General features: G+C 40.5%; 1 protein-coding gene across 8 annotated transcripts in view; it reads left to right on the forward strand.

The window, feature by feature from the left end:
• klc1a (kinesin light chain 1a) overlaps positions 1–16,259 on the forward strand; it is a 51,517-nt gene that overhangs the window by 18,240 nt on the left and 17,018 nt on the right. For 5 of the 8 annotated variants that reach the window (XR_008829439.1, XM_056394445.1, XM_056394449.1 and 2 more), the window contains exons 6-13: positions 711–798; positions 3,892–3,993; positions 7,987–8,160; positions 8,322–8,421; positions 8,768–8,820; positions 9,692–9,759; positions 10,141–10,249; positions 12,066–12,227. Coding sequence is in view for 7 of the 8 variants with exons in the window: in XM_056394445.1 (XP_056250420.1) it covers positions 711–798; positions 3,892–3,993; positions 7,987–8,160; positions 8,322–8,421; positions 8,768–8,820; positions 9,692–9,759; positions 10,141–10,249; positions 12,066–12,227 (856 nt within the window). In the remaining variant the exon portion in view is untranslated. The remainder of the gene's footprint in view (positions 1–710; positions 799–3,891; positions 3,994–7,986; positions 8,161–8,321; positions 8,422–8,767; positions 8,821–9,691; positions 9,760–10,140; positions 10,250–12,065; positions 12,228–16,259) is intronic. The other 3 variants (XM_056394448.1, XM_056394450.1, XM_056394452.1) reach the window with 1 other exon arrangement.

The raw sequence follows: 16,259 nt of genomic DNA on the forward strand, positions 1-16,259 counted from the left end.
TGGGACAGTGTTTGGAAGTATCATTGTTTGGTAGATATCAATGAAAGGAATGTTAATAACCTTGTGGCTTCCATAGCACAATTTAAATGCTAGCTTCAGATCCTACAAAAGTCAGACTTTTTCCCACAGAGAAAGATGTTATAACGGGAATAGCGTTTTGTGTTTTTGTCACCCTCACAACACTGAGGCATGTCCCTTGAAGCCATTGGTGTGCACCCTCAAAACATCGTCTGACTGGCCTCCAAAGGGAGAGCTGGATGCCTTTCTACGTGAGACATGGAACATAGCAAACACAGCCCGACGCAAGCAAAGATTTACAGTACAGTAACAGAAATAGACGAGTGTTAATTTCCTAGTCCACGAAGAAAAGAACAAAAGAATGACACACAGGAGCCGAACCAGTATTTTACAGGGTTGTTGCCATGTTTATTCCTTCCACAAATCTTATCCGTTGAATAGTGAGCTCAGGCTTTTGATTTGGCTACCCTGAAGCAGAGAGAGACTGGGTGGACTTGTTGTCAGCGGACTGCTACACTGACTGTGGGAACTTCTACGAAGCTATTTCCACCATGTCACCTGAAAATAATGGGCTATTAGTGGAAATTGTCATCATAGTTTATGTTTCTTCTCATTCTGTGCTTGTCTGTCGTTCTGTTCATCTGTATCCGTGTATTTCTGTCTGACTCTGTTGGTTTGCTTCTGTCTGGCAGGGATCAGAACAAATACAAGGAAGCAGCCAACCTGCTGAATGATGCTCTGGCCATTAGGGAGAAGACTCTCGGCAGGGACCATCCAGCTGTGAGTTCAACTTTCTCTGCATTACGCCAAAGTTTTTCTAGCAGACCACAATATTTTTTGTGACGTAATTAAAATCAAAATTGATATTATAAATGTCGAACTTGCTTAAAAGCTCAAAAATAAATATAAACCTAGCACAAAATGCACAAGCTACATTTTAACTATTTACTCCACCTGTTCAACGACACGAAACAAATAGTTTGACATTTCAGAATCCTTCTTTCCAAGAATCCGGTGAGAAGATCGATACCACTGTCATGTCTGTGGGGTAAATGTGAAGCTACAGCAATCAGAAAGTTAGCTTAGCAGGTGGAAACAGCTAGCCCTGCTCTATCCAAAGACAACATCCATTAATTAATATGTGATACATCAGTTATTTAATCCACACAAAAACAAACTGTTTCCAGTCTTTATACTGAGCTAAACTAAGCTAACCAGCTGGTAGCAGTAGCTTCATATTTATCGTGCAGACCTAAGGTTGGTATTGATCTTCTCATTTCTCTCTGTGTATTTCCCAAAAATGTCAAGTCCGTCCTTTTGATATAAAGAGCACAAACAGTGGTTCCCCCAGCTACAGTGTGATAAACACTTTATCATGAGCTAGGGTAGTTACTTGAACAAAGATAATAAGCATCCACCATCATATTTTCTCTTTTCTCATACTGTTCTTACTTTATACTCTTTGCTTTACAGTTATTTTGGGCTGCTGCATTGTCCCTGTCCCCCCTCAGGGATCAATAGAGTTCAGTTAAAAATATTTTTCCCAGCTCCCCCTCCGGTAACAAATTTAACACAGAGACAGTCATAATAATGACAGTGCAGGTAAAGTACTGTTTGAATTATTAAAAAGGAATAAAATACCCAACAATAATGCAAGATAAAAACATAATAATAATAATAATAATAGTAATAATAATAATAACATAAGACAAGTTGGAAATAAACAGTATAAAGGCTTATGCATTTGTCTACACTAAAAGAAAATTGAACAGATGCTATGTGTCCTCTGTATTCATATTAACAACAACACCAACTCAGAACATACAAAACCAGACAAATAAGGCAAACAAATACATGTAGTAATAGATGGATAAAAATAATAAACACCAGTTTACAGGTAATAAGTAATGTACGCAAAGTGAGTAATACAACACAGCTAAGTGCCTTTATTTAAATCATCAAGAGCATTTTACCTTTGGAAGATTAGGTTAAGTTAAAGCTAATAATACGTTTCAATGGATTTCCAGTTGGTTGTGTTCAGGCTTACCTACATATGCATTTTAAATTACATTTCTCCCAAACACTGCTAATGTATTTGTCCAAGACTGTGACTATGAGAGTGAACTCAAAGGATCCATAAATGATTGACTCAGGCGTGTTCTCAGATCCATTAACCTCTGTCTGTCAGTGTGACTGTAAACACACAGCAGGTCGACTAACTGTGTTAACCCCAGCAGGCTTGTGTCTCCACTGTCTGGATCGTCGTCACTCTCCACTTTGTGAAGCTGAGGTTAGCCCTCCGCATCCCCCCCCCCCCCCCCCCCGATCCCACCACCAATCCCTGATCCTTCTTTTCTTTCTCCACAACGAAGTGATTCATTTATCAGTGATTTGTCATTTAGAAGAAATCATAGTTTTGGCAACAGTATGGCCAGTTACTTATCAATAATTCACTGTCTCCTGATTTTTCTTTTGTTCTCTCTCTTGTTTTCTGTTCGAATCCAGTTCTTCTTCTTTTGAATCTCTCAATCTTGTTTTCTACTTGCCCTGCTCTTGAGTGTTCAGTATTGAGAACTGGTTGAAAATGTGAAATGGTTCCAAAAAAATAAGAGCCAGATATTGTAAATGATATTTTTATATGTGCATCATGTCAACATAATTTAAGATGAGGTAGTCTGGAGCTGTGCCATCTGGGCGGCAGGTGAAGACGTGTGGCTTGGCATGATGACTCCTGGCTATGAAAATGAAGTTAGAGTGGTTGAGCTCGCCTCTAAACTCACTATCGGCTGAACCAACCAAAATTCTGGACTGGCTTAATCGTCTTCAGGGTTGCAGTGACCGGGCACTTATGGAGGAGTGCCTCTGTATTTGAGAGAACAAAAGGGTCAGAGACAACAAGGCCCTGATTGTGGCTTATGCCTACGCAGAACTCGACTCTCAAGTCTCAAAGTGGAGCCCTGGAGAGGGAGGACTTCGTGGATCTGTTGGGGGAGGACGGAAAAACCTGGAGGAGAGTGACTGAGAGGAACAGGCTGAATGATCTGGACCAGAATGATGTTCTGCTTTTAGACTCACAGGCTTCCACCATCACAGCCCCCTGCACTGTTTTAGCACAGGGCTGTTTTCTATATGAATCCCCACTGACTAAGAAGATCAGGTCTAGACTCAGGACCAGGCTTATCTAACTCTTGGTGGTTTCTGTGGTGAATGCTGTGGACACTTTGTAGTCTTATCATCTGATCTGTGGCTGAAACATGAAACATATGTTGGTCATGTTCTCTGATGTTCTTGGGTTAGGGTTGGGGTTAAGGCTGTAGTGAAGTGATTTATTTTAGATTGTGCAGGGAAATGTGAGGATGACAGAATCAAATCAGGGGTAAAGCTCTGGGAAAAGAAATTGTAGGGGCTGTGTTTTCAGTGAGCTCTCATTCTTTACTTTAATTGTATTCCCTCCTCTTTTCCTCTCACTTCCCTTCCCTCTCTCACTGCTCTCCACCTCTTTGTCTTCCTGGATGATCTCCCCCTCCTCCCACTACCTCACCCCTCTGCCCCTCCGGTCCACATGGCCACCAGATCCTGGTCTGAATCAGAGATCAGAGGTGACCTCCAGGCGCCTCTGTAGTCTCCTTCCTCTTGAGTGCACGTGTTGGAGATTCATGATGCAGCTGATTGGGATCAAATTACAGCCCACCATAATCACTTACTGTGTCTGCACACTTTCTTTCTCTTTATCAATTACTCGTTCACCAGATCAATGGCACTGCACTGCTGTGGCGGAGTCTTGCGGTTGCACACACACTGCACACTTGGGTGAAGACGATTGAGGCTTGAAAAATATCTTGGAATGATAATATGTGTTTGTGTACCTGTCAGGTTGCTGCCACCCTCAATAACCTGGCTGTCCTGTATGGGAAGAGAGGGAAGTACAAGGAAGCAGAGCCCCTGTGCAAGAGAGCGCTGGAGATCAGAGAAAAGGTAGGTCAAAGGTCATCACACATAGTGATAAAATGGATTCAGTTGTTAAACAAAATAAGTAAGAGGGAAGTGCAACTAAGCAGCTGCAGCCAACAGATGGTGGATTTTTTTCTTCACTAAGCTTAAAATATTCACTTTCAAACAAAAGTTTACTTTCACTTCACTTTCAGACAAACTGTGTCCTACTTAGACAAACACAGAACTAGACTCTGACAATTTCTCTCAACATGTTTCCCACGAGTCACTGGTTTAAAGGCAGAAGAATGAAGAACAAATGCATTTGAAATGTTTGGGGACACAAGAACCAGACGCTTCCCGTAATTCTCTCAAAATCAGTCTGATTCAGACTAAAGTTAAATCAAAATACTTAAGTTAAACTTAAAGGCTAAAGATTAAAGAGGAACTCCACTGAAAGTCTGTTTTCAGGTAATACTGCGAGTGATGACGCTTGACTCGGTGTCAGTTGAAGATAAAGTCTGAAAAGTAAAGTCCTCTCCCAGATGACGTCAGGAATCAATCAAGTTTTTCCCATTTTGCTTATTCTATTATGAAAATATTTGCTGATTCATTTTCTCTCATTCATTCATTCATTCAACCTTTATTTATACAGATTGGTCCAATGACAGCAGTTTCACTCTCTTTTGTAAGTAGATCAATAAAACAAAGACACACATTTAGACAAACACTCAAACCTACAAACTGCAGATAAGAGAGAAAGCGGTAAAACCATAAGAACAAGTATTGTGCCAACAATAGATATTTTAGACCAGACAAAATAGAATCACGACAACCTTAAATTTAACTTGGGATGACTAATTGTTTTTAATTGTAAGATGTTGCTCCTGTGGACACTAACTCGTTTTCTAAGCTTTGAAATGTGGCGATTGGTCTGTTCTCCTTTAGATCATTCCTGGTTTCCATTCATCTCAGTTGCTTTGTGCTGTTCAAAGGAAACGTGTATAATGGTGCAGCCTCACATCCAGGGAGAACTTCATTATTTTGTCTCATCTCTAGTTTGGTGCTGACAGAGGTGCTGCTCAGCAATCCTCAAGTACAGAAGACACTTTTTATTCACTCTTCTGTGTCTGTCCTCAGCTCTGGACTTTGAACAAACCCTTCGTCTCTCTCCTTCTCCCTCCTCTGAGAATGAGACATCAGCTTTGGTTAAGCTGAATGATTTCATTTTTTTTTATGCTACTTAAACTCAGATGATAATGCTCTCGCTTAAGCTGGAAGACTTGCCTCTAAGTTGTCCTGCTCAGGATTGGCAGTGAAAGGCGACTGTGGCAGAGCTGCCCAATCAGAGGGATTCGTTCTCAGCTTCTTTCTGAGTTCGGTTGGCTTCAGGGACGGTGGAGATCAGGGAAAGAATTCATAAGCCACTACTGAAGCTTTTCACTGATGTGTTTGTTTCAGTGGAAAGTAAAAAAAAAACATTGACATTGGATTTAAAGAAGGATACATAGTCTTTATAACCTGGTTATGTGGTTTTCCTGCTCACAGATGTCCACATTTAATTTCTGATGCTGATCGTAGATATTTTTGTAATTAACCTCTGCACTGAATGTAATTGCAATGCTGTTTTTCATTAATCCACAAAATGCTGACTTGTCAACTTGTCAACTAGCTGCATGGTGTCAGTCACTGAAAGACATACTGAAGCCCACAGTTCCACTGACATATCTTCATTTCTGCAGATTCCTCACTGACGTCAGGGCTTCTATCTGTGAGAACTAATAGTCCTTCAGGCTGTGTTTCTTAATGTTTTCTGAATTTAATGATTATTTTAATTACTGGTTAATCTGATCAATATTTTCTTGATTCACTGAAGTTTTTTTTTGTCTATAAAATGTCTGTTGTTTTATCTGACCTTCAGTCTAAAACTTGAAGATGTTTTTTCACTGTTGTACATGAAAAAGAAGAAAAGTGAATCCTCACATTTGAAAATCTGAAACATGAGAATTTTTGGCATTTTTTGCTTGAAAAATGACTGAAACGATGATAATCAGTTAATCGCATAATTCATTTTCTGTGGCTCAACAAATTGATTAATTGACTCATTGTTCCAGCTCTAGTTTAATAAGAAGTATAAATATCTATCAAAGCACAAAATGGCATCTATAATGTGTTGTGGGTCAAATCTGATTTTAGATACTTAATGTTGATCAGTGTGTCAGACTTGTGTGTGACGTTCCCTCAAACTAATTAAAACAACATTAAATTTAATTAGTGCTTCACGGAGCAGAGTACCTGAACAGATGGTCCTAAAACCAGATAGTTTTCTCCTCTGCTCGTGTGTTGAGTTAGAAACTGAAGCCCTACCTGCTGCGAGCTGCGTATTTGTTGACCTCTGTCTCTCAGATGGATTGGCATAAAGTCAAATCCCTGCACTGCTCAAAAATTCCCACATTCAGTAAATATTTAGGTAAAACAGGAGTTCAGTCAGCGCACTGTGAAAGTGGATGAAGATGTTGTTTCTAAGAGCTTCCCAGAAACCACCACAGACTGCAGCACTTTTGGTATTCGAAGGCGTGGCGTCCATCAATAAACAGGATCAATTCCTCACTAACCTGGAACTTGCCGAGGCGCGTGGCTCATGCCAATCCTTTTTCAGCTAATGATGTTTACAGGAAAGCTGTCAGATGTGATACTCGGAGGAGGAGGAGGAGGAGGAGGAGACGTGGAAGGCCAGGACTGAGTGAACGCTGTAGGTAGCACCGCTCTCAGAGCTCTGCACCGTCCTGGTGATCAGACTCCGGCTGTCAGTCTCCAACAGGGAGGGACATGACCCTGTGATGCAGGATCATCAGGAAGGGTTTGCTGTCACAACTCCCACACATTTTATACTGCAGTAAACTGAAAACAAAAATACCATAAAAGACAAACAATGAGCTGCTTGGTTTCCCTTTGTTTTTCAGTCTATAACCTACAGTATTACCCGGTGTGGTTTTGCTTCTCACTGTTCATGTCAGTGTTTTTAATGAAGTGGTTTCTCAATGAGCAGCAGCCAGCAGCTCTTCTATTGTCTCTGAATCTCCTCTTACTTCCTGACACTTCTTTTTCTGTGTCTTTTCTCTCTCTCTCTCTTCCTCTCTGATCCCACCTCTTTCTGGTCAGTCAGGCTCTTTTTGCGTCTCTGTCACACTTGCTACACTTGACACTAATGGCTTCAAGCTGTTCAGCAAAGAGGAAAAGCTTACACTGTTCTCGTATCCACATGAATGCAAACACGTTTACTTTCAAAGTGTTTTTTTTTTTTTTCAATGGTTCTGCTTCTTTTGGTCCTGTATGCAGAGAGAGGGTGTAATGTTTTCTGTGATAAATGCTGTTTGTTGCTGTTTTGATGTGTTTTTCTACTTTACTCAGCTTTTCCATTAACAAACAGGTCAATAGTCCATCAGTGTGGCACAGCATGAGACATCCGCTGCATTTAGTTCACAGATCTAACTCCGGTTACAGATTAAAGTCCCTATTTGGTGGCCCAAATTAAAGGTTCATGCAGTTCATGTGTGAACTGATACCGAGAGAAATTTCTGTGTAATCGGGAACATCACAAGTAGTGAGAAGTGTAAGGATCAAAGCAACCTGGCGAGAGATGAAACAAACATTTCCGTATTGGCAAACATCTTTGACCTTTCCTGGAAATCCAAAATGACAGCACTAGACACGAGAGTCAAAACTGGATTACACATTTGAACCTGAAAGTTGATGCTGGTAGAAATTGAGGCAGTAGATGTAGTCATAGTCATACATATAGATACACCAATTCAATCTGCATTTTTACAACACAGAATTCGTATTTTTTTGAATAGAAAACTGTCACAGCTTTTCCAGCTACAAGAGGAGATTCACCAGTGCCCGGCTACAGTCTGGTGATAGTCTGGTCGACCAAATGGCACATGCCGGACACAGGCTGCTGTCGTCTACAACTCATTTTCTTTGATGTAGCAAGCATTGTTTTAACCCCCCCCCGTCTGCTCGCTTCCGTCCCAGGTGCTGGGGAAGGACCACCCAGATGTGGCCAAGCAGCTGAACAACCTGGCCCTGCTGTGTCAGAACCAGGGCAAGTATGAGGAGGTGGAGTACTACTACATGAGAGCGCTGGAGATCTACCAGACCAAACTGGGCCCCGACGACCCCAACGTGGCCAAGACCAAGAATAACCTGGTGAGACGGGTGGAGGCGGGTGGGAGCAGCATGTCTATACCTGTACTTTTGTACCTGTGTGATTTTTGGTTCAATATGTAGGACAACTTCTTCCTTTCCTCAAGACGTATCATGTCCAGTGTCACGCTGGCTGTTAGCATTTGGTTGTTTGTGTTTTTTAGGCGTCTTGTTACCTGAAGCAGAGCAAGTTCAAGCAGGCTGAGACTCTCTATAAAGAAATCCTCACCCGCGCTCACGAGAGGGAGTTCGGCTCCGTTGACGGTACGATGTGCTCATATGACTGGATAACAAATAGAAGTACACGCACGCTTTAACATTTTAAACACTGCAGTCAGTATCCTGTTATCCCTGGTGACTTAGAATAAGAAGCAACGCTACACATGCTTCTTTCACAATCCCTGCTGTTCTCTTCTTCTAATGTAAAGGTCAGTTTTTGGAGGCTGCTGACAGATATAAACAAAAACGACCTTTTCAGCTGAAGAAGACAAACTGTACTATTTCAGACCTAATGAAACTCGTCCTATTCTCTGCTGTTTAGCCAAGCGAATGTTCATCACAGATGATTTGAGTGTCTCTCTATGTTTGATGATTTTGTGTTTCCCTGCAGATGAGAACAAACCAATCTGGATGCATGCTGAGGAGAGAGAGGAACAAAGCAAGGTGAGTCTGTAGCTGTTGAGATATAAATATAACTGTTTTTGTCTGTTTGTTTATCTTTTTGGATCATTTACAGCTCTACTACTTTTGTAGTATAATTTATACCCATATTTTGCTGGTTTAATGGTTAAAGGTCCCATATTTACATATTTGGTTTGAAGGACCAAAAACCATCTCAGTGTAGTTTTACATCTCCTCTCTCAGGCTTTTCTCCGGAGCTCTAGTAACAACAGGTCGGTGAGCCAATCAGAAGAGAGGAGGCTCTGAGCCTCTCTCTGGACTCAGCGCTTTGATACTTTCACAGTATTAATGTAGAACCTAAACCTGCTTTATAATCAAAGAAAAATCATGAAACTAACAAATCTGTCAACTCACTAGTTGAACAATAGTTAAATTATGTGTCAATTAAAGTCAGGACAAAGAGATATCTCAGCCACAGGCACAGATGTTTCTAAGTACCAGTGACAGCAGCATTAAACTCCTCTGACAGTTTTATGATCTTATTTGAGATGGAATAGGAAGGATTGACTCTACAAAGAGCTGGATTAGCAGATTAAGTCTCAGTAATAACCATCCGCTGCTGATGATTGTGTGAGTCTCTTGACTTTCCAAACTAGGAGTTAAAATGTGTAGTTGTTGAGTGGAAGGAATCCTGACCCGACGATAATCCCGCCACTAAGTACCTCCTCACTGCCTCCTGTTTCCATCCTTTACAGCAGGAGTTATTTCACATTATAGTTCATGGCTCTGTGCTTCTTGTGCAGACTTGAGTGGAACGTGTGTGTGTGTGTGTGTGTGTGTGTGTGTGTGTGTGTGTGTTTGATTCCTTAAAACATGTTCTTGTAAACCGATGACCATGGGTTTCTTCTTGTAGGGGAAGCAGAAGGACGGCTCACCATTTGGAGAATATGGAGGCTGGTACAAAGCCTGTAAAGTCGACAGGTCAGTCTCGTAACCTCTAGACCAGTGGTTCTCCGACATTTGTGGCTTGTGAACCTTTACAAATGACTGACAGCTGTGCCCAGGTGAACCAACGGGTATTTTAGAAGCCTGAAGAGGCAAAATTCTGTCATAATTTGCGCAAACTTTTTTTTAAAGGAAAGTCTGAAAAAAAACCCACAATTTTCTAATTTTTTGTGACTCCTCAGATTTATGTTGTTTTGTTACTAATTTGAAAGAATTGAAGGAAAAAATCACCAAATTTAAATGTAGGTGTTTATTGGTTTATTTGTGGAGTAAATGTGAAATATTTTTTTATCTCTAAATAAGTATAAATTCTCATCTTTCACCGAAATGAGATATTTCTCCTTCGTGTTTTCACAGCCCCACGGTGACCACCACCCTGAAGAACCTGGGCGCCCTCTACAGGCGGCAGGGCAAGTTCGAGGCGGCAGAGACTCTGGAGGAAGCCGCCATGCGTTCCAGAAAGCAGGTGTGGTCTCCGGATGATGTGACTAATAAAGACAGGATTCCTAGCTGGGGTTTAGATGTCACTGTGGCTGTTAAAGAGGCAGGGATAGCGGCAGATGACTTGCTGGTTACCAGTGCTCAGATGAAATGGGTCAGCTCAGGGTTTACAGCAGAAAATGTGCATTCTGGTGTAAAATTAGGGCAGAGATGATACACTGTCAGGATGCTGCAGAGCCTGGAGCGCAGTTGTTTCAACTGGCTCTGAGGGTTTGTTACTTATTAAAGTTAATGGCGTCTCCTGTGGAGATGAGAAGTGGGAGGCAGTGGAGAAGCCCTGCAGCTTTTATCATGAATTAGGATTTCCCTCCAGGATTTAATGTATCTGAGTAACAGTAACACACATGACACTGCACCAAGAATTTAAACTGGATTCCTGTGATGCTGCTGTAGTTACAGATATACATAGAAAATCACATCTTGGCAATTATATTAATTAAATTTTAAATATTGTACCTGTGCATAGAGCTGTGTAATTGCACGATCCACATATTTAAGTTGAGTAGGAGAAAGTTGAAAGTTGATGTGATCACGGTGTTAAAGTGTAGCTATCTTTTACATAAGAGAAAGAGATCTGATGTTGCAAGGTGTTTTTATTTTATTCTAACTAGATTTACTTATTAAAGACATAAAAAATATTCAAAGTCTGTATTAGGGAGGTGTAAAATAACAAGTGTTAAGAGTCTGACAACACAAAGCTTCTACAGTTTGTTGGCCTGTGTTTTTCCCTTCCTGAATAATTTATTTACCAGACAGGCTCATAGGAAACAGTCTGTACGTGGGTCTGCTCTGTGGTGTAACAGTATCATTCGTTCAGCTTTAATTATGCCAGAGGCTGCTTGACTTTGCCAACTTGTTCCTAAAGAGAAATCCCACTGAATGTGCTGTCAAGTAGGAATTTGTCATAAGAAAAACTGTTTTATATTATATTTAAAACATTTCATTCTTAGATTGTCAAGTATGTATGTGTGAAATGTTATCACTGGTTTTTAAGTCTCCACTTTTTTAGCTTCTAATTAAAGACCTGTTGTAAACTGACTTTGTCAGAAAAAACATTTTGGCTGCTAGTTCAACAATTCAACATTTTGGGGAAACTAATTCACTCTCTTGCTGAGAGTGAAATATCAATATGACTCTTATTGATTAGCATAGCTAACTGTAAAGACAGGAAACAGGGAGCCTGGCTCTGACGAATCTAGCTACCAACATTTATAAAACTTCATTAATTAATACGTTATATCTCATTTGTCTAATCTGTCCAAAAAACTGTAAGTAAAGAAAAAGTATGTGCCCCACTGTCTCTTGGCTATGCGCTGTGTCTTCCTGGACCAACTCTCAGCAAAAAAGCGAATGAGTACGATTCATTTAACCTCCCTTTTAAAAAGGGTTTCAAGAGGCAGGAGTGTGACACCTCTTGAGAAAACAATGCTGTGTGTGATGCCTTAATGGAAACTATTGAGTTTTGCCCATTTTGCCTTGGAAGCTGACTTTGCTGAGTTGGTTCCTGCTGCTGGTGTCAAATGTAAAGTTGTGAGTGTGTGTGCCAGGACCAGTGCAGCAGGTGGTAGAAGTATATAGCTTCATTATTAATTGGATTGGATGAATTGGTTCTTGTTGTCAGCTGTACAGTGTCTATGTGTGTGACAGTGCACACAAGCCGCAGGTGGCAGCGGTGCTCAGCTTCTGCTTTAATTGGATTAGTTGAATTGGCATTTATTGCTGCCGTGTGTGTGTGTGTGTGTGTGTGTGTGTGTGTGTGTGTGTGTGTATATATATATCAGGGTCTGGACAATGTGCACAAGCAGCGTGTGGCTGAGGTCCTGAGCGAGCCGGAGGCCCGCGAGAAGCAGCGTAGCCGCGAGAGTTTGACCTCTGACACGGTGAAGTACGAGAGCGGGCCGGACGGTGGCGAGGAAGTGAGTATGAGCGTGGAGTGGAACGGGGTAAGTACAGTACACAGCCCTCAACTTCAGACCAGGGAGACTGACATGTCTACGTGACACAGCCTCTATCTTTACCCACAGAAGCCACATAAGAATTAATCTGGTCTGGTAAACACGAGTCTTGTTGAATGTGAAACTTTTACATCCTGTAAGAGAGATTGGAACAAATTATTTGCAATTGTTTCTAGAACCACCTTCCTGCTCAAGTTTGTCTATACAAGTAAAGGCCATGATTATATTATTTTAACTTAGGAGCATCAGCTGCCTTAATTGAGGTTCGCTTTGTCCTGGTAATGCTGATTTAATGAAATTTGTGTGGCCCCAAATAACAGAGATATGCAGCAAGACACATGGAAACTTTCTCTCACACTGTGGAGCAATTCTTCAGGAGTGATAACAGCGTCTGAAACGTTAGGAAACAATCACAAAACACATTTTTGTTGAAGTATGTTGTCATATTGTTATCATACTTCTACCCAAAAAATCTAAGATGTCTCATGCAGACATTTTATACTGTAAGTTTGTTTTTTCATGTGTTGACTGGTATAAACACCAGAGGAGGCAGATTACAGCAAAGAAGTTTTTGGTTTGGTTTCCAGGTGGCGTGTGGCTCCCCAGTGCAGGATTACAGATGATCCAAACTTTGTCCAAAGCCATTTCTGAGTCTGTAAGACTTCTGTGTACAAGTTCTGGTTTTCTTTTCCACTGAAGTTTGGACCAAGAAAAACCAACAAAGTTATTTTGTCCTCGAGTCTCCTCAAATTGAAAATGCCATGATGACAGCTGTTAGAGTAAAGGACTCTGATTTTATTGTATATTAAAGGGCTCAGTTCATATCTAAGTAGAGCAAGTAAAAATCACAAATTCTCTGCTCATGCTTCTACGTACATGTAGATTCAAATCAATTACAATATTCACACTCATTTAACAAGATTCCTGCCTAAATTCACTGTCGGCTTTTGTGTTTGTTAGACGACATGATCAAGATGAAACAGCCCAACCGCCATCCTATGGGTTGACTAATTAGAAATGTGTCATCATATGATCCAGGCTTATGATCAGCGGCTTCTGTTGGGAAAGATACACCGAGGTTGTCACTTCAACTGTCATTCAATTATTCTAATTAGGAATTTAAATCCTGCCAGACCTGTTAAAATGATTGTAAAAGGACCGTTTTGTTCTGTGCTACACTTGTTATGCTGATTGACTGTCACAATTAGTCTCCTCTCCTACAGTAGTTAGATTGCTTGTGCTTCACTGTTACTGGCTTTTTATTAATAAGACCAAGTGAAAAGCTGCTGCTGGCTTGGCTGGATCTTAAATCTCTAAAATTAGTTGTAGTGTTTTACGTTTACACAGAGCTGTGGTTGTAACAAACACTCTTTTCCACTAAACTCTCTTTCCAACTAACTCAGAGTCTTAAAAACTGCTTTCACAGCAGCACAGCCCTCTGGTTACACATGTCGTCGCCACCCACCCTAACTCCTTCTGCTGCAGAGCCACATTTCTAACTGAGCTGGTACATTTCAGAGCATCTGCAGTATTTCCTCAGCCTCTAGTGACTGCAGTGGCACCACATGTAGATGTAGAGTCGCAGCTCACCATCACCATCTTATTTCTAAAAGGCTGCTCCCGCCGCTCCGAGCTCACATAGCAACAGTAGTCATAGACCCTGAACAACCAATCAGCAATCTCCTCCTGGACCTCTCTGGTTGTGGCTTTGGGAGGTCTGGTGTGAGACACATCCACGTTTATATAAACGACGTCCTGTCAGTCAGTTATTGGCACACAGCCTCCTGCAGACGATCTCACATCACCAGCTGATCTCTGGACCTATTTATATCAGGAAATCGGCCTGTCTCATCTGGAAAGAGCTGTAGCTGGAGGTGCATTTTAATAATTGTGTCTTTGTTCCACCCTTAAGATTTCTTTGATCCACACATCAAATAAAGTTGTGGCTGAAAATTTGGCCATAAAAACAACAAGAACTTACAAACATGCCTTTAAGGGGAATCAGTTTTTCATTTGATTGAAAGTGAGATAAAAGTATTATAAGATAATACTGAAATTACTGTGTATTGCACCACTTATATCAGAAGGGTAAGAACATGGTTGTAGGTGTGTTTACCCTCCTCTGCTTTCCTGGAGTTGTCAGACTACATTTTGCCTTTTAACCTGTCAAAGAGATCATCACTTCCACTTCAGCTCTCTCCACTGGCAGGTGTGAAAACCCATTTCTTTCTCTCATAAATAAGTCCTCTGATAAGCACCGTGACTCATCAGTCTGCTCATCTGACTCCACATGGGCTCTGTACTGTACTCCGTCTGTGTCCTCTGGACACTCTGCTGATGTTTCTGATCTTTATCCACTGTGCTGTATGTTTGTATCTGTCCTTTGCATTTGTGTGACGAGCTGCTGCCTGAGAATGTAAAGTACCGTCTGATTTTTCTGGTCTTTATTCTTTCCCTTTGCTTGCTTTGTCAGCATGTGAGCAGCCAGAGAGGAAAGAAAGAGAGACTGTTTAATGGGTGTTTGGCTTGTAAAATAAAATAAAAACTAAAGTTACCACATAAAATTGAAATAAAACTCTTAAGAAAAAAACAAAAAAAACAATAACATCTTATTATTTTGCAGTTTTCTCTATTTAATTAGTCCAATGTGACAAACCAAAGTGAGACAAATTGAGAAAGCATAGACAGAATTAAGTGAACAGACAGAGTTACGTACGTCGTCTGGAGATATTTACTTAAATCCTTTGGGGAAAATATGTGAGATGATGTGATTGCATGTTTGTGTATTTGAATATATGGGTATTTGTGGAGCCGGGATCAAAAAGAAAAAATAAGTGATATCACTGCTGCTAAATAGCCAAAATGTATAATGCAAGAATAGATTATGATCACAAATGAAAAAGCCAAAAACATACTAATACTGTTTTCAATTTTGGTGGAAATATATTTGATATCTTTGGATGTTGCACTATTGATCAGGAAAAACTAGAAGCTTTAATATGTAAGTTTGGATTTTGGGAAATGCTGATGGACATTTTTTTTTTATTTTCATTGATTTATTGATTAATTAATAAAAAATAATCAGAAGATTAATAAGTAATGAAAATAATCATTAGTTGTAGCCTTACTTCCTCTGGTCCTTTGATTCCTACGAAGTCAAAATAATCAACAGATAAAGTTTACATGAAACAATCAATAAATATTAAATTGATAATATTAAGTTTCATATAGAATATTCAGTCTGGCTGCTCTCATGTGTCTCCTTCCTGCATCTCCTCTGTGTTTATGTTGTTCTCTAACAAAGTTTAACGTTGTTAAATTAATAATGTTTCAGACACAGTATCTGTCCATCATGTTAAACTGTGCAAAAGCTCCACCTAGTGTCGGAGTCTGCGAATGACACTACAGTCGCTGTAATCAGACAGCGTCAACAGCGGACTGCGTCACGGTGTCTGACGCACCCTCACAGCCCTGTCACACAGGCGTCCCGTCACCACACCGCTCTGATAGATAGATAGATAGATAGATAGATAGATAGATAGATAGATAGATAGATAGATAGATAGATAGATAGATAGATTCTTGATATTACAGAACACAGCAGTTGTGAGTCCATGCAAGACGAGACATATTTCTCTTGGCATCTATTTGATTTTCACCGTCACAACTGAAGCAGAAGGAGGTGTGAAGTGTGTCGTCCTCGCTTCTTCTGTTTGTCTTTTCTCTACAAGATCAGTCCGTTCCTCTTTGGTTTGTTTTGGTTTTTTTGGGGTTTCGGAGCTCATAATGAGTCAGTGGGCGAGACCCAAGGCCATCTGGCCTGGACTGTGGAAAATGGCTGATGGCCTTAGAAAATGAATAGTACAGTCTGGGTGTTTTGTTTGACCTGGAATTAAAACTTAGTATTTTATCAATCTATTATTTTATGTTTTTTAGAACAATTTTTCTACATCATTCTCCTGATTTAGTCCAAAAAACAAGTTATAAATGATTATTTTAGCACCACTAGTTTGAAAACAT

The sequence above is a fragment of the Seriola aureovittata genome, chromosome 13 (genome assembly GCF_021018895.1).
Source record: "Seriola aureovittata isolate HTS-2021-v1 ecotype China chromosome 13, ASM2101889v1, whole genome shotgun sequence".
NCBI lineage: Eukaryota > Metazoa > Chordata > Actinopteri > Carangiformes > Carangidae > Seriola > Seriola aureovittata.